Here is a 25,850-nt window from a genome sequence, read left to right as displayed (position 1 = left end):
TTGGAATAGAAATGAGACCATTTTGAGCATGCTGAGTTGCAGAAGCCTGTGGGACATCTAGACAGTTATATTTATAGGTTGAACCTAGGTAAAAAGATCTGGGCTAGAGATGTAGATTTGAAGATCATCAGCATATAGATTGTAGCTGAAGCTTTAACTGTAGTTAAGATAGCTCACAGAGAATATAAAGAATGCAAATAAGTAGTGGAAAGGATGAAACCCTCTAATTTAAGATATGAACTGAACAAAAAGTACCCAAAGGAAACTGAAAAAGAGAAGCCAGACAAGTAATCAGGAAAACAGGGAAGAGCAGTATCATAGAAGCCAAAAGAGGAGAGCGTTTCAAGGAGTATAATGTCCAAGGCCTCACAAAATTGCAGTAAAATAAAACATGAAATGTCTCCATTGGATTCAGCAATAAGACATTCAGGTGTGCATGCACAACCTTTGGTACAGCATTTTCAATAAAGTTGTGTCAGACAGATTACAATAGAGGAAGAGTGAATATGAGCTCAGAGAAAGGAGCAATACATAGTACCAATTTTTTTCAAGAAACCTGTCTCTGATGAGAAAGAAAAGCAGTTAGAGGAAATGTTTCTTGGTTTTTGTTTTTATATCAGCTATTGAGGTGACTTGGTCATGCTATAGTATTGAGGAGAAGGAGCTAGTAGTGAGTCTGCATTAATGGAAGAGGATACTGGCATCTGTAAACTGAAATCCTTTAATCTGGGCCCCTCGTTGTGGTTTAGAGTTAACAGAATCCACAATCAGTGCCCATCAACAAAGCTCTCTGACTGTGCTATAGCTATAGAAGCAGGCATGTAAAAACCTTTTTGAAGAAAAGCAGATAAAACAATTTCCTCCCTGCTTTTTCAAGATTATGAATGATCATGATATTTGGAAAATATTGATGAAGAATCTAAGATGAGAAAGTGTCAAAAAGTAACAGGGATCCAGAGGTCAAGTCAAGATGAGAGGGTGTATCTGAGGGCCAGAGGTCTGTGACTTAGTGGGCCATTCAGCAGTCTAGTGGAAGAGCCCCATGAGTGGCGAGCTCTGCCATAGCACTGCCGCACGCAGGCCAAAAGTTGGGTGCTTTATACCAACTTGGCACCTTGATTCAATTCTAAAGTCTGATCTCTGGGAAACCCAATGGAAGTTTTGTGACTGTTTTGCTATCCTTGTTTCTGGCAAAGACATATGTGCTACTGTTTTTGCCATTAATATAATATACTTTTGTTTAAAAAACAAAAAGAATCAGTGTTCTAAGGTTCACATGCCTGAACCTTTATCAGCATTCTCATTTTCACAGCAGCCTGGATGGGTTCTCCTGCTCCACTCTCTTACCTCCAATACCACCCACCCACTCTGTTCATGATTCCAGAGAGCTGAGACTGTTTAGGGAGAAGAGACATGATAGATTAAAGGATAGCCATATTAGCTAAAGAACGCCAGGTTTGTTTTATGCTCATAAAACTGACACTGCTTCTCTATCTCCCAAATCGCAGAGCCCAGTTGTCTGCCCCAGAGTGATGTTGGATTAAGGAAACATAACATATGTAGAATTTCCATCTTTTCTCCTATATCTCTCAAACCTGAAAAGGAGTCCAGGTGTATAATCCACAGCAACACTTTTCAAATTCTCCTGCACTCTCCTTTTCTGTAGCATCCCCAACCCCCAGATTTCTCTCATACTTATATGCTGATATTACTCTCTCATCTGCTAGGTCCCCATGGTTTTTATTCCATTCTAATTGCTTTTTTCTCAAGACTCACCTGAGAAGTTGTTATCCTTTCTGTTGACAGAATAGTAAGAGGGGAAGAAATTATAGTGACAGAGGGGATGAGGAAGGCCATGAAATCCACAATTTAATAATTTTATAATAACATATTGAAAATTTAATAATTTTATACTAACATATTGGAAATTTAATAATTTTATACTAACATATTGGAAATTTCATAAACCTGTATATGCAATCGTTCCTCTCAAAAGTCGAGTACCTAAATTGAAAAAATGTTGGTCAGAGAAGGCTTTCATTATTTGGTGCAGCAGTTACCTTTTCCTTTCTGCTGATATTCTTGTGCCTGACACACTCCCATGGGAATATTCAGAGCTCTGTGCAGTTCCCAACATGCTTGCTTTCTCTCCTACTCAAGAAAGTGTATAGATATACCATATAAGTGAATGTGGCAATATTATAAGTATAACCCTAAATCCAACTAACAGTAAAAAACTAGTTTGCAGGACCACTGTATTAATATAAGCAGTTATCCTTTCATAAATGTGAATTTCAAACTACCCTCACATTCATTCAGTTTATAATAATGCCTTATAACTGCCTTTCAAATAATTATTTGTAGCTGTCATGTCATGCACAGCCCTTGGGAGAAACGACTCAGCTTAACGCCAAGGTTGTGTGTAGAACAGCATCTGGAGTAGTGCCTGGCCATGCACTTTAAAACACCTTTTTCTCCCTCTCCACTAACCCTCAGGACCAACCTTGTAGCTGCTCCCAACCCCAAGTATTTTCCCATAGAGTCCAAGATTAGGTCTGGGGTCCTACAGTTTAATAGCACAAAGTGGCTTGATAATTACATGGTGACCCTTCACCCAGTCCTACCTCCCCCACCCTCACCCACATTGTCCTACACATTTGTTCTGCATTGTCTTCAACCCTCGCCCCTGATTACTCCACACACTGAAGTCTACTGAGTGCACCAGGCCGTAGTCAGCTGGTCAATATCCTTTAGGACAGGGTTTCAATGTAATGGGAAAATAATGCTTTCTTCTAATCCCTGCTCCAGGTCCCCAGCGTGTCACTGACAAAGAATTTGACACATTAGGGGCTTCTTGACTATCAGCTCAAATGTCATATCAGGGATGGGCAGTAGTTGTCCAGATGGACAATGCCAGTCTATGATAGTCGGCTACCTCAGAAATAATGCTTTGCCCAGGCCAAGACACCATATGTACTGTATATTGTTACTACCCACTGGGCCATAATTAAGGATCGTATAAGACTTTAGCTATTAGCAACTGCAACTACCAGCTTCTGTAGTACATATTAGTCTATCTTGTAACTTTAAAGCACTTGCTTTCCAGTAATATGTGAATCATGAAGGTAGGGAAAAGCCCATACCAATACCATTATTTAGAACCTCTTCTTTAAAAAACTGTGAATAATGCTGTAAGACTGAATAGTACTCTCTCTCTCCACTTAGCAAATTATGCACCAATAATGCTGTCTTATGAATACAATAACTTCCAACATTTTGATGTTAAATTTTCTACCCATTTTGAGAAGATTTTGTTCAATGCCACCTAGGCAATGCATAATCAGCACTTGCTAAATTGTTTATCGCTATACACCAAGTCATAGACAACTTGTTTTGTTTTGATTCTTGTTGCTGGCACTTTTAAATATGCTTTTCATGACAGATAAATAACTGGCTGGCCAAAACCAATGTTGAAATTGAATAATAAGCAAAGTTCTGTGGAAGGAAGACAGAATATGAAAGATATATCAGGAGATTTGAAACTTCCACCTGCCCATTAGAAAAACCTAAATTCAGCCAGGCTCAGTGGCTCACATCTGTAATCCTGACCCTTTGAGAGGCCAAGGTGGCAGGATCACTTGAAGCCAGGAGTTCACCAGCATGAGCAACAAAATGAGACCCATCTCTACAAAAAATTAAAAACTACAGTTAGCCAGGCATGGTGGCACATGCCTGTGGTCCCAGCTGCTTGAGAGACGAAGGTGGGAGGATCGCTTGAGCCCAGGACTTCGAGTCTGCTCTGCACTATGATCATGCCACTACACTCCAGCCGGGGCAACAGAGACCCCATACCAAAAAAACGAGAAAAGAAAAATAGAAAATTCCCATAAACTGCTGGCACAAGATCTTTATAATATAATATCAATATCCGTATTAATACTGATACAAACTCTTAATATATATTATCAACAATAACTATGATTGCCTTTTGTTGACAGCCTACTATGTGTCAGTTGTGGTACTAGGGGCTTTTATTGGTTATATCACTTAATCTCACTGTTATTATTCCCATCTCTCAGAACGGAAATGGAGACTTAAAGAGGCTAACTTTCCCAAAAGTACACAGCAATAATGAGTAGATCAGGAATTTGAAGGCCACTAACTCCATAGTCCTTATTCTTTCCAGGATACAACATAGAATCACACACAAGGGCAAGATGTTTGCTAATACAACCCTGCTTCCAAAATATGATTATAAGAAAAGGGGGTACATTTTCACATTTCCAGATAGATTTTGTCTGGACTAGTCAAAATTCATAGATGGAGTCTATTAAAATTCAAAAAACAATTTTTAGTGGAGAGCAGCCTGTTATTTTGTCCCAGTAGGCAAATAATAGAATGTAGAGAATATGACCATAGTCATGGGAATAAATAGAAAATACACAGTCCGTATATCCCCCAGACACCCTCCTACAATGCCCAGCCACTTGAAGAACATTACCTGAAAAAGGAAAGTAGTAATAGCAACAATATAGAGAAATGAGGAAAATATGGCAGTAACATCACATAGTTCCAGAATTACGTCCTCAGACATTTTTGTAGATTGAATTTTTCTGGTGCTGGCAAATACGTTTTACTTCTTTTTCTCACTATGGCAGACATTACTAATCATCACAACACTCTCCTGCTAAGCCCAGACGCTGCCTTAGTATCCTTCTCATGACCACATTTTGACAACCACTGCCAATGAATTGCAGTTGGCATGTGACATGAAACCTATTTTCTGATCCTGGATTATTTCCTCACAAAAGTAGGCTTTTCTTGAGGTTCAGGGATCTATTACTCTGGCCGTAGGAACCATGTGCTGGGTACTCTACTGGGAATTATGGGGAATTTTTTATAAGTATTATCCCTGCTCTGCATCTGTTCCTCTTAATGTTCAAACATATCTGCAACTTTAAATTTTGCTGTGAAATTTTAATTTTCATTCCTTCATATTTTTCACTATTTATCAGCCTTATTATGTTTACATAATCATATAAATAACAAACAATTGAAGACTTACTGAAAATAAAAGACTGACAAAAAATAATTAATGTCCTTAACACTGTGGAGTTAGACTGTTTAAAACAGATATATGTTACCCACAAGCACAAAATATCTATATCTATATCTATATATTTCTATGCATTTGAGGTTTTATAACCCTTTGAGTAAAATTACACTTTAAAAATGTTTTAAATATCGAAATTCTTTCATTAATTTAATGTGTTCACATTGAATGTTAGCCTTAATTGTAGAGAGGACTTTTTAAAAATATATGATTAAGTAAATGCTTCTTCAAAGGGTTTGTAGATAGTGTATGTATGACAGAATTATTTCATGCATTAAATGGATAGTGTGAAGTGTAGTCCCTGAGTCACAAGATGAGGAACTCGTGTAAAAGCAGCCATATTGCATTAAGTCAATGTGCTGTTGTGGCTCTAGGTCTGGTTATAATTGCAGGTGAACCCTTAACCCTATGCTACCCAACTCCAGCTATCACTGCCTCTTTCTCCACCTTGAAACCTATAAAGACAGAATAAACAAACATTTTCACAATAGAAGGAATAATTTAAATAAACAGCATCTTATTTGATAAGTTGACAACTATATCAACAGGTACTTATTCTTCTAGGTTTTTGATTTATTGGAATGATATGAAAATATTCATCATGAATCAGCCATCATGTTATGGACCAAACTTTTCTGTACAGAATTTAATATTCGAGTCTGAGTCATCATGTATTTAATGAACTCCTATAATGTTTTCAGCATTATGTGAGTGCCTACATAAAATAGAAAGATGTGTTCCTGCCATCAGGGGGTTTTCACTTATTCTTTAAACAATTCTTCTGTCTTATGAATTTTTCCCAAAGAAGTTACTCAATTGAAACAAAAAAAAAAACATGCTCTTAAACTACATACTCACGTCTACTAAAAGACTGTTGTTAGCAACCTAAGAGTCTAACTTTAGAAAATTACAAATTATTAAGCATCCACATATAGAATATTACATACCCATTTGAATATGAAGACTATTGAAACATGGGATACATTCATGAATATATGAAATGAAGGCAATATAAAATAAAATGGACCCTATCTGCATATTTCTGCTAATCATATATACATGTACGAGCTAGGAAACAAGAAGTTGTGTTAGAGTGTAAGAGAAGAAAAACCTTTAAGCATGTGAGGGTGTCTGTCATATTAAAACAGAATCTTAGCTTGCAATAGTGTTTCTCAAAATAGAACCTTTCTTAAATCATTTTAGTATGTCCATTGCTATCATATATTTATATGATGAATATGAAACATGGAAAACTTTGAGGACAAAACACTTCTTGCCTTTTAATGGTAGTATTGATACACATTGATGACATATCTAAGGAACTTCTAAGTTAAAATGCTAGCACTATTGTGAACTCAAAGGACTCATTAGAGTAAAAACTTCTGGACTCTTACCAGAGCTATTCATTTTTTAACATATTTTATTGTATTTAAATTTTATATTTATTACTATACTGTAACATTACCTGTAATACCTATGCTCCAGCCCTTTCTATTATCTAAATTGACCATAGTTATACCTGAAATTTCCTAATTCTACCCCCATTCTCATTTTTCTGAGGAAAAAGTTGATCCTTGACCTTCTATTCTACAATAAGTATTTTTTTAAATGTGAGCTGCAGGTTTGGCTCTAAAGATATTTCTCAGGTGGGCAGTACTCACTAATCACCAAATAGCACAAATTTCTACATGCTCAGCAAATAGCACACTAAATTTATCATTGTACATGTTTGATAAGAAAGGGCATTTATTGTTTATTAGATAATATTCCAGAGAATTCATGTGAGGATAATGGTACCAAGCCCTCGAAGCCAGAAAATAGCAACATTTTTCAACTTCCTTAGAAGATAAGGTGAAAGAAAAGTTATTGCACAGTGGCTGTGAACAATGAGGGAACCCTGACCTTACTAAATCAACTGCCAAGGCAGTTGTATAAAGGCCAAAGAGTAACTAGGTCACTGAAGATGCGTGGAGAGAAAGGGAATTCTGGTATTGAAGCATTCTGGAAGCAAACAGTAGATGCTTTTCAACAAGGGAAATAGGCTATTTAAGTCATTTAATATACAGAATGTCCTTGCATGACCTTTTATACTAAGGACATAAAATTAGCAAGATACATTTCCACTCACCAAATATATGAAATCATGAAATTTCAAGAGTTATTCCAGTGTTATCTCGGGAGAGAGAAGTAGAAGTCATCTGACTATGTCGGTGCATCGAGAATGACATAGGAGTATGAAGGGAAAGTCACTTTAATACATTCTTTTAATTTTGTTCAGTTTTAACAAACTACTTTGACAAGTATTTAAAAGATATGAGAGTCACGTTATTTTGAAATAGGACATTCAATTTTCTAACATGTGGTTTTATTTATGTTAACAAGCAACAAGGATATCCTGGTCATTTTGATATTTAACCTCTTGGCCAGTGAAGTACGGTATATCCCCTGAAACTGGTCAAATAATTTAGAAAAATAATATAGAAACTATTCTGAATTCTCTTACATATTTACAATGCACATTAGAGCAGTGAAGACTCTGAGAAACACTACAACTTAAAAATCTGCTTCACTCTGTTTGCCACGGAGACCTTTATTATTTTGTGTTTTACATATGAATTTTTATTTGACAATATTCATTAACATAAACACCTCTAGGAAACTTTGAATAAATATGGCAACAGTTCAAGTATTTGCTGGTAGATAGATGCTATGATAGCTTTCCAATCTTTCAACAGGACTGACCTTTGTTTTAGGTCAAATCATGAATCATTTTGATGTTAATTAAAATGAAACAGTCCACAATCAAAATAACATTGCAATCTGTAGTACAGGAGAAAAGAATGCAGCTTAACAGCCTCCAAATAGGAAATGTAATGGAACTGAGTAATGTTAAAAAGGACAGAAGTCACTGTTAAGGATAACCAGACCCAATACAGAGTACAGTGTAATCAATCACAAGGTATATGCATTTAATTTATGTTAATTCCAATCATACATAAAGAGTACAACCCCACCCTGTCATCTCTGTTCACCCCACCTCCACCTTCAGCTAGACCTCAGTTTAGGAAAAGGTAGGTCAATGTAGTAATGAAAAGGAAATCCAAATAAATGAATTCTAGGCCTTTAGTAGGGACTTTGTGCTGAATTCCAAGGGCACCTTTCAGAATCTTCAGGAGTTGTACCATATACAACTTGTGCTCCTAAAAGACTTGGGTCCTAGTGACTTTAGGCTGATTTAAAGGATTTTTAAGGGTAATTTTAATGGTTAGGGAATTACAGTTTTTGCCTTAAGTATTAACCTTAGGACCTAATTCCTATATTATTAGTAGAACAATACCAGGGTTATATAGCATGTATATGCCCTTCTGCTTCACAGTAGGGGAATTCTTACTTCACATGGTTTAATCATGTGTGCTTGTAGCTTATCAATTGCTAGTTAAAACTGAAGTAGTTCAAATGTGAATGGTAAAAATATTTTGATAAAATAGTCCAAATATGAACTTTAAAATCTATGCCTCTAATTGTCTCTGTAGATTCATTCTTTAACTTTATAAAACTTTAAAAACAAAGCAAATGAAAGATGGACTAATTTCAATATTCCAATAAAAATAACTCAGTGATTCACTTCTAATAAGGGAGTTTTTCATTACTTAGAATATGTAGATTTAACTCAAACACTAAATTTTTTTAAAAGATTATTACTGCTTTACTAGTTAATATAAATTACAGATCTAAGAATTCTTTAAATGATATATTTATTACCTAGAGCTTTAGTAACACATTTATTAGTATAAAAGCACTTTTACTACCAAGTATTTTTGAAAACATGCAAAATAAAACATGTTAAAATACACATTATTTTTTTAATTTGTAATTAGTAAAGAAACTAATACAATTTGCTGTCAGAATGACTTAAATACACAATTCTGAGTTACTTTTACCATAATTTATAAGAGTAATTCTGTTTTTATTCTCTCTGACTCAAGCTATTATATATATTTCATATATATTGCATATAAATATGTATGTGTGTGTATATATAAGCACATGTATACCCTAGCCTTTCCAAAGTAATACCTTTATACTGCCCCTTGCATCAGATCTGAGAAACAAAAATAAGGATCGCTATATCATTGCCTTGTTAACCCAACCTAACATTGATTTTGTGGTGTTTTGTGTCTTATTAATATCTGTGCGTTGGGGACATTACCCTATGCTTGTATGGGTGTAAATCTTATTCATGCAATAGAACTCTACGACAATAAAAATTACATTTTAACAAATGATAAATTATTATTGAATGTTTGAGAACAGCTAAATGGAAGTTTGATCAATGAATTCACCATAAGAAGGAGAAGAACTATCACAGCAAATGTAGAAAAGGACATGGATTCAGGGGTAGGTCAGACGGGGGAAGAATGAACATCCTGTGGCTAGTTACTCTCCTTGTGGGGACAAGGGATGGGCTATTCCTTAAGTTTCAAAACACAATTTTATGCAAGAGAAAAACATATAAGAAGAAGGGGGATAGCAAGATGTGAGTTCTCTCAAGATCCATCATGAAAAAATTAAAAAGAAAAAAATCAATATAAGGCCCAGTCATAGTAGCAAAAAGCACAAAAAGCAAAAGTGTTCCACCAGATAAGTCACTGATTTGATAAATAATTTTTTAAAGTGATTGATTTGAATAAGATAGAAAATCAGAGGCTTTTAAATGGAGAAAACATTAGATGTAAGAATATTGTAAAAGGAAAATGAAAATTCCATGATTCATGCTTTTTTTGGCTTTTAAATGCTCTCCATGTTTTGTTTTGTTTTGCTTTGTTTTGTTTTCTTACAGAATGCCAGAGTCCCCTGGTGAAGTTCCAGAATATCCTTTGTTTGTCACAGTTGGTGACTGGCTAGATTCTATAAAGATGGGGCAATACAAGAATAACTTCATGGCAGCAGGGTTTACAACTTTTGACCTGATTTCAAGAATGAGCATTGAGTAAGTGATACTGGGGTTATTACTGTAACTAGATGCCCTGCTGGGGATTATATGTTCAAATGCTGTATCAAGAACACCTTTCCTTAGGCTAGTAGGTAATTTCCCAGTGTTTTCTCACCATTTCTGACTATCATTCTAGTGAAAGTTGGACATTACACTTTTAACTATTATTCTTTGAAAGAATATATTTAATTCAAATAGCTATTTAAAATATTTTAAATGTTTTCTAAAATGCACGTTACTCTCATCCAAATCAGACTTTATGCCAACTTAATTTTACCTTGGCAAATTTTACTCACATATATTAATATTGCATAATCAATTCCTATTACCTTCATCAAATTAATGCAATATGATCATGTCATTTTCAGAGCTCCTTCTAGATATTATAATGGTCAACCATTTTCCACTGTCTCAAAGATTGTCCTTTGCCTACATGCAATGAAAATATTTAACATATGTTTAAAAGACTAAATGGTTACGTTGAACCATATTAAAGTGCCATTGTTTTAAGACACTAATGGCAATTTCATACAGTACAACATAAGGGCAATTTTTCCAGATATCAAAAACCCATGAGAAATCAAATGGAGTTCACATTATACCCTCCATCCTACATACTCACCATTTTGCTAATACTGTTGCAAATGTATATCATTACCTAAATTATATAGCCTTTACACCTATGAAATATCTGAATATTATATGAGTACCTGTGTATGAAATTGAAAAATACATATTGTTACATCTGAGATTAACTTTACGCATTCTGTGGATCCAGAGAAAAGGAAAAAAAATAAACTTTTGCTGCTCATCTAAATCTCTGTTTAACAAGTAAGCTACACCATTTTTTCGCAACTGTGGCAGGGCGCTTATTTAATATATTTACATAATCATTTTATCTCGCATGCTTATCAGATCTAAATGTTCATATTCTGTATCTCTCTCTCTCTCTTTCTCTCTCTCGCTCTCGCTCTTGCTCTCGCTCTCCTCTCTCTCAGTGACATTAGAAGAATTGGAGTCATACTCATTGGACACCAGAGACGAATAGTCAGCAGTATACAGACTTTACGTTTACACATGATGCACATACAGGAGAAGGGATTTCATGTATGAAAGTACTACAAGCACCTGTGTTTTGTGCCTCGGCATTTCTAAAATGAACGATATCCTCTCTACTAGTCTCTCTTCTGATTCTCCAAACATCACTTCACAAACTGCAGTCTTCGGTTCAGACTATAGGCACACACCTTATGTTTATGCTTCCAACCAGGATTTTAAAATCATGCTACATAAATCCGCTCTGAATAACCTGCAAATAAAACCCTGGCCCACTGCAGATTATCGCTACGCAATGGTAAATAACTCAGCCTGGATGTGTAAGTTTGTATAAGCAGTATATGGGAAGTGTTCACGGACTCAACCTAAAGAAATGTATCCAGGTGGGGCTTCCTTAGTGATGTATCTAGAGTGTGATGGTAGATGAGAAAGAACTAGTTAACCTTTCTTTCATATTTTGTGATCAAGTAGCTTCCAAATTGACATAAATGTTTCATTTTTAGGTAATTATATTCAGCTCTATTGGTTGTATTGTTACTTTACTTTTTAATAGTTTAACTGTTGGTGCCTGATATTTTTAGAATTATTTGCAGAAATGACCAGTGATACCATGTAATAAATTTTTGTGAGGTATGACTATGATGAGAAGGGGGTTATTAGGGAGGGAGAAAAAAATACTGTGTTTATAAATCATCTGAGGCTGGGTTTGTCAATTTTTTAAAAATTAACTTTGTAGTGTCACATATATTTCATAGTAGGTGGTAGTTTAAAGGCTTTTCACCTCTAATTTTATTTATTTATTTATTTTTTACTAACTGTAGTATATTTCTCTACTACCTTATGAAGACCACTCCTGGAAAGACCAAGAGTGACTTCATTGATCTAATTATGGCTTTCATAGAGAAAAGCTTGGGATAAATCCATGACTATTCCCTTTGTGCACTGTCACAAATTTGCAAAAGCAATTATCAAAGCACTGAGAAAATTAGTCATTCTCAGTAGAATTGCTTTGAATAAAATACATTAGATTATACCCTTAGATTTAATGTAAAATTATTAATTTAAACAGAACTTTATGATAGATACATGGTGGCCCAAAGAAATAAACATACTTAGCTGACCATTTGGTATCGGTGCATTTTGCAAGTTGAAGCGTTCTTATGTTTTATTTGCAAAAATAAGTTACATGAACATGCTGAGCTCTTTTCCAAACCTTCTAAGAAATAAGTATGAATACTCCAAAGAGTAAACAGATCTTACACATGAGCATAGTGTGTCAACCTGGGTCCAACATACAGTTACATAAAAATGAGAACACAGCTAAGATATGTTGTTGTCATCATCTTCTGAGAGGCTTAAAAAACAAAGGTAAATACATATGTTAAGTGATTTAAGCTGAGTTGGCTTATCAAAATAGTGCTATATCTTATGAAAAAATTAAATTATAAAATCAGCTGCTCCCTGTAAAACTAAAAAAAATGATTACTGTTTTAGGTGGAAGAGTAAGTAAAATGTGTTGAAGGAGAAAAACAGAGTAGGTTGTCTAAAGATACTGATTTAATAAATTAGCTTTTATAGGATCTCAGTGATAATGGTGCCCTACCCACATTGACAAATTCCTATCTAAATTCATTTTTTGTCATAGTAGTTTTTGTTTGTTTGTTTTTTAATAAAGGACCCTGTTTGGATTTTTTGTTTTTGTTTTTGTTTTTTGTTTGTTTGTTTGTTTTTGAGACAGAGGTGTTTTGCTCTTGTTGCCCAGGCTGGAGTGCAATGGCGCGATCTCAGCTCACTGCAACCTTCGCCTCCTGGGTTCAAGCCATTCTCCTGCCTCAGCCTCCCGAGTAGCTGGAATTACAGATGCCTGCCACCATGCCTGGCTAATTTTTGTATTTTTAGTAGAGACGGAGTTTCACTGTGTTGGCCAGGCTGGTCTCGAACTCCTGACCTCAAGTGATCTGCCCGCCTCGGCCTCCCAAAGTGCTGAGATTACAGGCGTGAGCCACGGAGCCCGGCCATTTTTTCTTGTATTTAGATTTTGTTGGTTGTCCCATTATATTAGACCCTTCTACATATTTTCTTTTGCTGACTTACCTCCTGATTTTTCCCTACCACAGCTTAATCCTTCTCATTTCAAAACAAATGTGTAAAGCAAAGCTAGAAGGAAGAGTCTTTAGGTACTTCTTAAAATATACAAAAAGAAAAAAAGGTGGGGGTCGATGGGAAATCCATCACTTTTTAAGTAAGTATGCCAGATATAGCTAGCCACATTTTCCAGCCATCAACCTGCATGGTTGTGCATCACTCATAGACTATCTGAAGTTTGCTTGATAACATTACACAAATCTGGATACATTTAAAAGAAATATAAAATTTCCATATTTACCTGTCTTCAAATATATATTAAATAAGAACAGATGTAAAACAGATTAAATTTATTAATCATATATTTATTTTTATAATACAAAAAAGGTATTTAGAAAAATAAGAAATAGAATAATATGGTCTTCCACAGGACTCTGTCAGCACCATCTGTGTACCTTGAAATAAATTCTATTAAGTTATTTAAACTTCTATGGGATGAGCATTCAGTGATTGCAAGACTAAAGTTGTCTGATAAGAATTTTTTCTTTTAAAATGTCTGATGATCCTATTCTACATCTGGTTAATTTGTACTTACTTTTTCTTTCCCTAACATCTTTTCTATAGTATCATAAAACTACCTTTTTGCTTTGTCTCTCACCCCATATCTCCTTCAAAATTCCTTTTAAATTATATTTTTATTTTTCAGAACTGTAAGCATGATAATCTTAAATGAAACTTTGAACTTCATCATGGTTACAGCAAGATTGAAATATGTGTGCAAGATTAAACAGAAACATTAAAATATAAGGATATTATTTACTGCCTACCAATCATGGACCCCATGATCCCAGGAATATTAACAGTTAAAATGCCAAATTCATTTGAAAATTTTACATGAAACATTTTAAGACTTACTAGTGTACATTTTAGGTAATTAAATCTGTTTAATATAAAAAGCATAAAACTTAATTATAAAAAGAGAATAAGTAACTTCCATAAATCATGAGTCTTCAGGAATAACCTTTGATACCTAAAATATGCATATAGACTCATATAATTACTTTATTTTAAATGTCTTGATCTATGCTACTGAGGGGGTGTTTTGTATTTTAAAACCAGACAGTCAAAAAATCATTTTCATTTTATTTTCTAGATGGTCAATTTTCAGTCTGTAGAGAACTCACTATCTCATAGTAGAAGGCATATTTGGAAAAAAAAGTAAAAACAATGTACAATCAAGGAGAGAGATAAGGTATTTAAATCATTTCAAAAAAAGCAATCAAATTGCAAAATTCATCTGGTTTAACACGAATCAAGAATTATAGCAGTTTTGCACTGAGTTATAACTGGTGATAAATGTTCTACATTCCATATCAAAATAAAACATCTTATTTCACTCTGCATTGCTCTTTAAAATCTATCAAAGTATAACCTGAATAAAACTGCCTTCCAGCAATAGCTTTAAAACCTATCTCAGCCCATGAATGGAAAACAAATCCAAATCCGGTCCTTGAAAAGCAAAGGCTCTAAAGAAGCTCTTCAGAAGAGATGGTGAAGAATGAATTGTTTTACATATCACCCAACCACACTTCTTAAAAATGTGTTTTGGTGTATTTTCCTATCAAATTTCTGTTCTACAAGGCAGTCAGTTAAATCTCTCATCTCATAATTTTTATTGTACTAGTTCTTTCTTTTCTCCTCTTTTATTAAATTTTCTAAAACTTTCTCAGCCCTGTTTTTAATTCCCCCATCCTATCTTTTTATTCCTTTCTCAGCTTCTATCACGTCACACATTATCCCGATCAGCATAAAAAAGGTAGCCCAACAAATCTGAAAAGATTGTATAGATCTCCTTAGAAGAGACTTGGGGCTGGGGGATGTTGCAAAAGCTATAATATTTTGGGTTCTATCACGTAATTGAGAACATTTGTACTCAAGAGGATATGGGTTCTGGCTTTTCCTTAACTTGAAATCAAGTTCTTTGGAAAGTAATTTTGAAATGGATGATGATGATCCTTTTCAATTGCTTTAACTAAGGAAGTTTATTATTAGTTTAAAAAATAGTATCTTAAGATCAATATCTGCTAATGTAAACTCACAGTTGGTGTCCATGTCTGTATATATCAAAGAGACTTGAAGCATACGTATTACTTCTTTTAGTATGAGCATCTTAACTTTTCCAATCCCAAATTCCATGAAGTAGAAGAGACTCATATTACTTTACATTCAATCCACAAATATTGTAATATTTTTTAATGTGAAGACTCCAAAAGGTAGAGGAGTACACTGGGTTAAATGGATGGTATTCTTCCACCAGAATACAAGGTAGTGAAACAACCTAACTTTTGGCTTTTATGAGCAACATTTTTGACAATTTTTCAATCTTTATAATGTTCCGCAAAGACATTACAGATTTTATCTAGTTCAGCTTAACAAATATCTAGGGAATATCTCCTATATGCACAAAATTTTACTACAAAGATAAGTTTGGCTGTGCTGTCGTTGTCTTCAAGTAACTCTCATTAAAATTTAGAGTTTTATTTGCTTTGTTTGCTCTGGTTGCCATGTCAGTGGGGGATAGCACTTTCCATAGAATATAAAGAAATAAATAGGAACTTCGTCCAGTGTGAATTGGATTTGCAATTCCAATTCAAATGGAAAGATATTTTGGACCTCAAATTCTCATAGTATTCTTCCCAAACACCCCATAATCCCTCTGGCAGGGGGAAGCATGCATCCTGGGTTCTCTAAAACAGTTTCTCTCATTAAGAGTTGATCCTCATCAGGAGTCACAGATTTTTATTGTCTGGTAGCATACCTGTCAGTTCGTATATGGATTCACTACCTCAAAAGTTCCTCCTGTTAGAAAACATCAGCTTTTTTTTCAAGAGCAATTCTGGAGTAATCTCTTGTTCAAGCTTATTCACTGGTTCTAATAAACATAATAATAGGTATGAACTGCAGTGGTAGCATAAAATCCTTTCAAACTCCATCCATTTAACAGGGGACATAGACGATTACTCCTGACTATAACATATTACGAAGTGAAATGATAGAAACATCTTATATTGTGTAAAAGTAAACAATCTTTTTCTTACTGTTAAAGTACTGATGAGATGTATCAAAGATTTCTCAGGATAAAAATTAACTTTTCTTGTTATAAGTCGTTGTGGCATAATATACATGTATTCTTGGAAAAAATTTAAAAGATCCAGAAAAAGATACAGGTCATAAAAATGTTTTAACAAATCATCTTTTTCTGAGTAATAAATTAGCTTCAAATTAACAGTGAGTTTACATAAAATGTATAAAAAATAACATTCATATCTTTTTTTATTTTATTTTATTTTTTTTTTTTTTTGTCTTTTTGAGATGGAGTTTCGCTCATGTTGCCCAGGCTGGAGTGCAATGGCGCAATCGTGGCTCACCACAACCTCCGCCTCCCAGGTTCAAGCAATTCTGCCTCAGCCTCCTGAGTAGCTTGGATTATAGGCATGCGCCACCACGCCCGGCTAATTTTGTATTTTTAGTAGAGACGGGGTTTCTCCATGTTGGTCAGGCTGTTCTGGAACTCCCGACCTCTGGTGATCCGCCCGCCTCAGCCTCCCAAAGTGCTGGGATTACAGGCATGAGCCACTGCGCCCCGCGAGAACATTTATATTTTAATGGAAAGACTTGGGCTCTTTGCTCTTAATTCAAAAGAGTTTTTGTTTTATTAGCATTTACTTTTTGAGATTTTTCAATATATTTGGAACCTGTTTAGGTAGCCAGTGTCAATCCAAAATTACATTTTAAAATGAAAAAAAGAAAACTTTTCAATTACTAAGGGAGGCAAAGCACTATAAAATGAATAAACTTTACCTTTTAAAAAGGAATCTGTCAACTACAAAGTTTGTATATCTCAGTAACATCAAGTGATTTTTGCACTATCCCATTGAAAGCAAAGTTTCTTTCTTTCTTTTTTTTTTTTTTTTTTTTTTTTTGGCAATGGAGTCTGGCTCTGTTGCCTAGGCTGGAGTGCAGTGGCGCAATCTCGGATCACTGCAAGCTCCGCCTCCCGGGTTCACGCCATTCTCCTGCCTCAGCCTCCCCAGTAGCTGGGACTACAGGCGCCCGCCACCTCGACCGGCTAATTTTTTGTATTTTTAGTAGAGAGGGAGTTTCACCGTGTTAACCAGGATGGTCTCTGACCCCGTGATTCACCCGCCTCGGTCTCCCAAAGTGCTGGGATTACAGGGCCGGCCTCAAAGTTTTCTTTTAAAGGAAACATGGAAAAGTTATTGCTTGAACGTTCACACTGATTAATCAAAGTAACAAATCTCTACATCATTATTTTTTTGTTTCATTATAGAGAAAGTCTCGAAGAATTCCATTACCCTTAGACACAACTAATTCATTCCTAAGAATAACAAAGGTATTAAAGAAAAATCCCTTGACAGATGAGGAGGAAAAATAGCTCTTAAATGTTAAATAAAGATGTGGCTTCTACATTTAATTAAAAAATAAGGTAAAAATTAACAACACAATCTTCTCAGGACTTAGAAAAGTATCAGAATTAGTGAAAATCTTCCCTCAAGTAAAACTGTTCTTACCTGTATTTTCTGCATTATTTGTGACCTCTGGCCATTTTTAATTTGTCATAATAAACTCATTTTTGGTTAGATAATAAGTTACAAGCTCAATAAATCAGAACAACTGAGATACAAGTATAGACACGGTGCTCTACAAAATAATAAAAGGAGGACAACTCTAATTCAGGTTTCTTATTTAGTTAGTAACAGGGTCTCCATCTCATTATTCCTCACTGAAGTAAGAACTATCATTATCCCAAAATAATACATTATTATAGAGAAAACTCCAAGGATATAAAAATCATTTTTCGTATATTCCATTCAATTTGTATATTTAGGTATTAGTAACTGAGGATAGATATCTTTGTTTCATGAGTTAAATATGAGCTTACACGAGAAGCAAATTGATATGAACATTTCTCTACAAGTTTTTCCAAATTTGTAGCTCATTTTTAGAACAGTCTTAATTTGATTCTGTTCTATAAAGACTCAATATCCTTTAATTTTTCAAACTCAGGATAGGGAGAAGAATGCTAATTTGTAAAGATGGGCAAACACTACACTTTTAAGATTTTTACTGTATGTAAAATGTCCTCCTCCACTGCTTTTATAATTAAAAATCTCTTTTCTACCTTTAGTAATTTGTAGGGTGAACTGTGTGCATTTAGATAGAAATTGCTTTTGTTAAATTTACATTTAAATACATCTTCATTCACTTAATTAGAGGAGCCATAATATAATTATTCACATTAGTTCATTTTTCAAAGTAGTAACTTTTGCTATCTTTAGAATTCTCATCTACCTAGTAATATAATTATTAAAGTCATGAGGAAGTTTTTCTTTAACTGTGCATGCTTTATTTATTACCATACAGTTTTTGTCTTCAAAATAAGTCTGCTCAAAATTGTAGTCTTTAGAAGCTCTATAACAAAAATCAATGGCCAATAATTTGCTAACAAACTTGTAACTGAACAAGCTATTTTATTCTGTCAATGTGATTGATGTACACATTGTTACATTGAACTTATTTAAATATCCATTGGTATATTATCAGGAGCTATTACTGCAATATCCTCAAAGTATCTTTAAGACATGCTGAATATCACATACAGTTAATAAACAATGATTGGGGCTTTTTTAAATTGCTGCTCTGCATGGAAAGTAAGATTTAATGTGTATAAATGTTTGTCATTGAAGTTTGGAATTTATTATGTACTCTTTCTTCCCATGCTAGATATGTCTTCAAAGAAAAATGTATTAATATATTCATACTATGCAAAAATCTCATTTTGTTCTTACCAAAAAAATGTAGCTTTGATAAAATTTTATGGTTTTTAGGCTTCTTAGAGTAAAAAAAATCAAAATGTGAAATGGGAGCATTTTGGGGAGGGAGCAGGACACAATACCTGAGCAATGTTAACAAATATGAACATGAGTAGCAGCTGATGTAAAGACTACTGTGTGTGCTTGATTTTGGATACATTATTATTCATTTGGTTAATCACATTCCACCTTGGATTGTGACATTGGAAAACATTGAATATATACAGGATATAAATATCTTTGGTATATTTTACATAAATTATACTTAATTTTGTGTACACTGAAAACTTTGACAGTTTAATTTTGAATTTTGAAGGAATAATTTTTAACAGTCTTTGTTTCTTAAAATGTCAATTATGGAATACCTGCTATAGTAACCTCATTTTTTGAAAAATCAGAGGCAAAGAAAGAATGCAGAACATGGCAACAGACTAAGTTCCACTAAAATTAAGGAAAACACTAAAAGGCAATACAGTACAAAGAGGAGTTTGTTTTAAAATTGTTACCTCATTTTAAAAACTGTTAGAAAAGAGTGAATAAAAAGTATGTCATAGTACTCTTGCTGGTAATTTTGAAACTAAAGTGCATTTCAAGGATGGGAATCTCTAATATAAATGAGTACACTAATAGTTGTTAAAATATTAATTGATATATAAAATTAGAAAGAAATCAAAACATCAAAAATAGGAAAAAGTTTATTTTAAAAATGTTTTGTAATAGAATAAGTCATCGAAATTCTTAACATTTCCATATTATTAATCCTTTGTTTTCCAAGACATATATAATCAAAGAATTTGCCAAAAAGTTCAAATAATAATACATTGAATATTGGACTGCCACAGCACTTTAAACATATTAATAAATTATCCCAGGGATAATAAAGAGAATTTTTCCTGCCATTATTAAATGTAAAAATAGTATATATCAAGATGCATAAAAAAGGAATTTACTTAATACCATATTTTAGCATCAATTTATCTTTTTAAGCAATTGTATTAATTTTACACATACTCAATGCTTAAAATGTAGTACTTACATATTAACTTAATGTGATATAATATATTTTGATCTCTAAATGCTTATATTCTTTCAAGAAGACTGCCTTCTCTTTCCAGTTGTTTTAAGTATTTTAAAAAAGAGCCATTGTGTTTTTTGTATTTCCATTTGGTCTCATTATGCTTGAAAGTTTCCAACTCTCAAAGAAGTTGAAACCCAGCATCATAGCACAGTGGCTAGAAGTTATTCTTTTTGAAGTTATTCTTCTTTTATTTAATATTAGTCTGATATCCCCTAAAGTTTGCTAGAGAAAGCAAACGCTTCCTATGAATGGAAATACAAAATGAAAATTCTCCACTGGATGTTATAAATTCAAAATAAGAACATATATTTTTTATAGTAACTTCTCACTACTTACTACTTACTCACTTTTTAAAATCTTACCAAATAGGATGCTTCAAACAAGAGTGAAAAGCTACTCCATTTATATGTAATCTGCTTATTTTCTTCAGAATTTCCAAAAACCTTTGCGAAAACAAAATAATCGTTTTCCCCCCTTACAACCTGGATCACTCTACCATTAAATGCAATAATAAGGTATCTATAACAATAAAAACATCAGTTAAAGCTTAGTGTTAACCTCTTTAAACTATATAACAAATATAACCATAGCAACAACAAATTAAAGATCATGTCTCCTTTACTGGTCCAGAATTGTATAATTCCTAAATTTTGTGTGTATATACATACACACACACACACACACATGTATATATATGTATATGTGTATATATATACACACACTGACATACCTTTAAAATATGTTTATCTGTAAATCCATTCATTCCATTCAACTGTTTATTGAACACTATTACCATGTACCCTTGTCCTGTTCTAAGCACTGAGGATATATGGTGACCAAGACAAGCAAAGTCCCTGTCTCATGGAATTGACCTTCTAGTGATAAAGATACACAATGAAGAAATAGTGATGTGTTGACAATTAAAAATGTTACATAGCATGACTGTGGCTCCCTTAAGCGGTAGAGGAAATCTTCCCTAAGGACATGGCATTTAAACTGATATCTGAAAAGGAAGAAGGAAGCATCCATGAGAAGATTTGGGGGAAAAGCATTACAAGCAGAGGGAAAATTTAATGAATGAAATTACAAGCAGAGGGGAATAGTTAATGAACGAAAATTTGGAGTGTTGGAGAGTAGAGAACAGTGTTCTTGGTACACTGAAATGAGGCAAAGAGAGGAGAAGGAGATAGGGTCAAACAATATGCATGAGGCTACTGGAGTAATTCAAGCAAAAATGTGGTGGATTCACTACTTCAAGATTTGGAAGGCATCAGTATATACGTGCTATTTAAAGTTTGCACCTAGGAAATGCCTGTAGAGGTAGGCCTAGGATTGCACTCTATGGTATTCCAATGTTTAATAGTTAGGCAGATATTTAGAATTAAACAGAAGAAATGGAGTATAAAGTAAGCTAGAAAAAAGGAATTGCAGTTGCTCATCCAGATTAAATGCTTTTAAGAAGTCAAGATTAGAACAAATAAATGTCCATGGGATTTTGCAACATGGAAGTTGTTGATGACCTTGTCAAGGTCATCAACTATGAAAATAGTGGAGTCAACTATCAACTATGAAGTAGTGGAGTCAAATCCTAACTGACATGGATTAAGAAGAGATGTAAGGGAAGAAGGTGAAGTCAGTATCTAGAAATAACTCTCTCAAAAAGCTTTGATTTAAAGGGAGCAAGAGAAATAGGATAATAGCTGGAGAAAGGAAGTCAAGGAATTGTTTTGTTTTTTAAGGATGCTACAGCATATTTATCTACTAATGAAAATGACTTGGCAGATAGGGGAAAACTGATTGTGCAAGATAAATGATCGTTGTAACAAAGGCCTTGAGAGAGAGGGGTTTCTATTTAGAGCATAAGTAGGGAGGTTCATTTTTGATAGGTGTGGGAATATAGAACTCCACTGAAAGGGAAGGCAAAATGTGTAATGTGCAGATAGGTTCGTCTATTTGTGGTAGAAAGGGAAGAATGTTACTATGTAAGTTTTTTTTTTTAATTTTACCAATAATGAGATAAAAGCCAATATGGAGGATGGGAAGGGCGTATAGGTTGGAGGAGACATATGTAAGTAGTTGGATAGTAGGACAGTGAATATATATTTGATGAAATATTTTAAAGGCATATTTACTAAATATTTTTGAGACATCTTATTGGAAGACCCGAAACTTTGAATTCCGTGGTTTCCAAGGACTCTGACAAGAGTCCTTCTTTCCATAATGTAGAGATTGAGAACTTCTCAATGCCATGAATACTGTTTTCCTTATTTTCATCTATTACAGATTAAAAGGCAGAAACATTTTGTAGCTAATCTGTTATAATTCAAAGCCTATCAAAATTAAAATTAGCTTAATCCTGAAAGATGTGTATTGCACGATCAAACTGTCACTTTTTTCAAACACTACTTGGGAGGGTATTGAGGTCCCATATAAATTCTAAAAGACAAACAGGAACTAATCTTTTAGTAAAAATTATTTGTTTTCATATGGAAAACATCAGTGCCTTCTGTCATTTATGGAAAACACATGGGCAATATAGTTGGTTGTTCATTGTGCCCCTCTCTATCCTATAGGAAGAATGCGATATTTTAATTGTGCTTGGTGCTTTATTTCTGGAGAGAGAGATATGTGTGTGTGTATATATGTGTGTGTATATATACACTACATGTATATATATATATACTATACGTATATATACATATATACATACATATACATATAGACATATACATACATATATGTGTCTGTGTGTGTATATGCATCTCTCTAGGTTGTCTGTAATTCAATATGTTGGAATTTAAAGATGCATTATTATTTGGATTTGATGTGAAATTAGATTGTGAATAATGGAATGAGATTGCTCTCCATTTTTTGCTGTTCTAGCATAGCCAAAAATATAAAGATATAGATGTACATATAAATATGTATTCGATTAAACATTTTAAATATTTAAATGGCCACATCAAATTTTAAATGGTAGACAATATCAACAATTGCAGTGCACTCAAAATGTTATAAAATCTTTGTAGCACAAATCCTAAAGTGTATGAAAACTGAAGAGCATATTTATATAAAATACCTACATAACATGTCTAGGTTGAGATATTTAATCCCTGATAGAGCTATATTTGACTAAAATATGACAGCTAAAAATTGTTTCCCTCCCTATAAGTACGAATATGATTTTTAAAGCATCTTTGTAACTTGTCAAGAAGCTATTTATTATTAATTAAGGATTTAACTCTCTACCCATCTGCTCTTACAAAAGGAGAAAAAGATTTATCTATGAGAATAAGGAAGTATAGCACTGTTTTATGTTTTTTCTCTTTAGTATTCTATCACCATTTAAAACTTCAATATATGCCTTCCACTCAGGTTCCTGACACAGCCTACGTTCTCTTTTCTGCTTGTAATCACAATATGGTAGAGCGATAAACAACGTCAAAAGGTGTTAACAATTGAACTGCAATCCTACCTATTATCTACTTTACTATAGCAGTGAAGTAGTGCAGACTTCTTTGAAGGTGGTACTATTTTTATCTTTTAAAAAATCTACTATAATATTATAACTTTCCATGTAAATTTTCATGTGCTGGCATGCTTACAAGTTAATAGTGTTATAGAATGCTCAGCTCTCAATATGAGGGGTTGTTTGTGGTGAATTGCATAACATATGTCATCTATTTGCTGAAAGAATATGGTGTTTAGCAAACTACCTGCTGAGCAACATAACAAGATTTTTGTACAAGGTACAAACTACTAATTATTGTATTTTATTTTTCTATGATTTCCTAAGAGGCATTATCAGGGTCTTACAGATGGAGTAAGCCTGTTTATTAAAATATCTATTGGCAAATAAAAGTTACAGTTTTGGTGGTTGAATTTGTGACTTTTTTGTATTGTTGTATGTATGCAGATTTAATGCATTTATTTTTTGGTCTAATCTAGATGCTCTTTAGATAATGTAGTAATTCTGGATGCAAAATCATAGTTGTAAATTGTTGAAATAATGTCTTTAGGTTTAAACATAAATTCACAGAAATCACTATAAAAAAACTAGTAAATGTTTTTGTAGCAATTTTATATTGGAAAATATTTTGTGAGATTCAAGTAAATTAAAGTGTTCATTGCAGAGGCAGTACTGCACAGAAATTGCAGATGAAAAAAGGGTATACATAATATCAACTGTTGAAACACAGCTTTAAACCAAAGTTTACGCCAAAAACTTGCAGTAAGTTATAAATCAGGGATTATCTATATTCTTTTAAAAGTTGCTGGTGAGAAAATAACGCTAAAAGTATCCTGAATTAATCAATTAATCAGAACAGTGCTGTATTCATTGTATCTGACTCTTTTATTTTTTATAATTTTCTTACTACAGTTCTAAGTCAGTATGAAATTAAAACTGGTGAGAAGGTACCTAAAATTATCTTCTGTTATAGTTACCTTAAGTGGCTTTAAGGAAATCACGTAGCATTTTTAAAGCTTGTTATTGTCATAATACAATGAAAAGAGTCAAACTAACTTCTTAAATCAAGCAGAATAATTGTATCTGGGCCTCTGAATGTACTCTTGAGAGGAGTTTCAGTTGACAAAGCACCAAAACAGCAGATTCAACCATATGAAATATTTGTATGTATTTATTTTTAATAGAGATGGGGTCTCCAACCTCTGGCCTCCAGGGATCCTCCTGCCTTAGCCTCCCAAAGTGGTGGGATTACAGTGTGAACCACTATGCCCAGCCTTTATGCTTTTTGTTTCGTTTTGAGTGCAGGGTGTTACCCTGTTGCCCAGGCTAGAGTGCAATGGCACAATCTCAGCTCATCACAACCTCTGCCTCCCAGGTTCAAGCGATTCTCCTGCCTCAGCCTCTGGAGTAGCTGAGATTACAGACACGTGCCACCACACCCGGCTAATTTTTATATATTTAGTAGAGATGGGGTTTCACCATGTTGGCCAGGCTGGTCTTGAACTCCTGACCTCGTGATCCATCTGCCTCAGTCTCCCAAAGTGCTGGGATTACAGGCGTGAGACACCGGGCCTGGCTGCCTTTATGTTTTTTTGAGGTTAATATTTTCAAGGCTGACATTTTTTCTAGATTATTTAACTGTTTTATTTCATAACATTTATCTCTAATAACAAGCCATCTATCAACTATACTTATCTAAGATAACTATTTGACTAGCTACATTCTTGTAAAAGAATTAGCTGTCTGCCTTGGTTTCCTGAATAGCTGGATGCTCTATGTGTCCATTATATTTCCAGTTTTCACCTAATGTTTCATACTAAGCCGAAAGAGGTGAACTCAACCTAGCAGCAGAAAATATCAACTCCAGGCAGGAAAATTTGAGTCTGTCCACGAAAGTTTTCTGAAATATAATATTTCTGCCTATCGCTAAGAAAAAAAAAAAAAATGTTACATTGTTTGCAAGCACATTAGCTTCCATCTCTTAAAAGTGAGTCACAACACCCAGGCACACAGAAAAGTGTTCAACACCTCCCTGTCAATGCATTCGGGATCAGAAGTTCAGAAGTTAAAGAACCACTACAGTTAGTGTTTGGGTCAATTTTGTTTATACAATAAAAATCTCAAGACACAAGAAGACAGGACATTATTTATTGAACAATAAA

General features: G+C 33.9%; 1 protein-coding gene across 6 annotated transcripts in view; it reads left to right on the top strand.

Moving 5' to 3' along the window:
* The window catches only part of LOC105477433 (EPH receptor A6), a 950,680-nt gene extending 926,579 nt beyond the window's left edge, over positions 1–24,101 (top strand). For all 6 annotated transcript variants that reach the window (XM_071092526.1, XM_011733921.3, XM_011733919.3 and 3 more), the window contains 2 exons: positions 9,954–10,103; positions 11,105–24,101. In XM_071092526.1, coding sequence (XP_070948627.1) covers positions 9,954–10,103; positions 11,105–11,219 — 265 coding nt within the window. In that variant the 3' untranslated portion in view covers positions 11,220–24,101. The remainder of the gene's footprint in view (positions 1–9,953; positions 10,104–11,104) is intronic.
* The last annotated feature ends 1,749 nt before the right edge of the window (positions 24,102–25,850 follow it).

This window comes from Macaca nemestrina, chromosome 2 (genome assembly GCF_043159975.1).
Source record: "Macaca nemestrina isolate mMacNem1 chromosome 2, mMacNem.hap1, whole genome shotgun sequence".
NCBI classification, from domain to species: Eukaryota; Metazoa; Chordata; class Mammalia; order Primates; family Cercopithecidae; genus Macaca; species Macaca nemestrina.
Note: the sequence above shows the minus strand (reverse complement) of the source record. Positions and strands in the feature narration are given on the sequence as shown.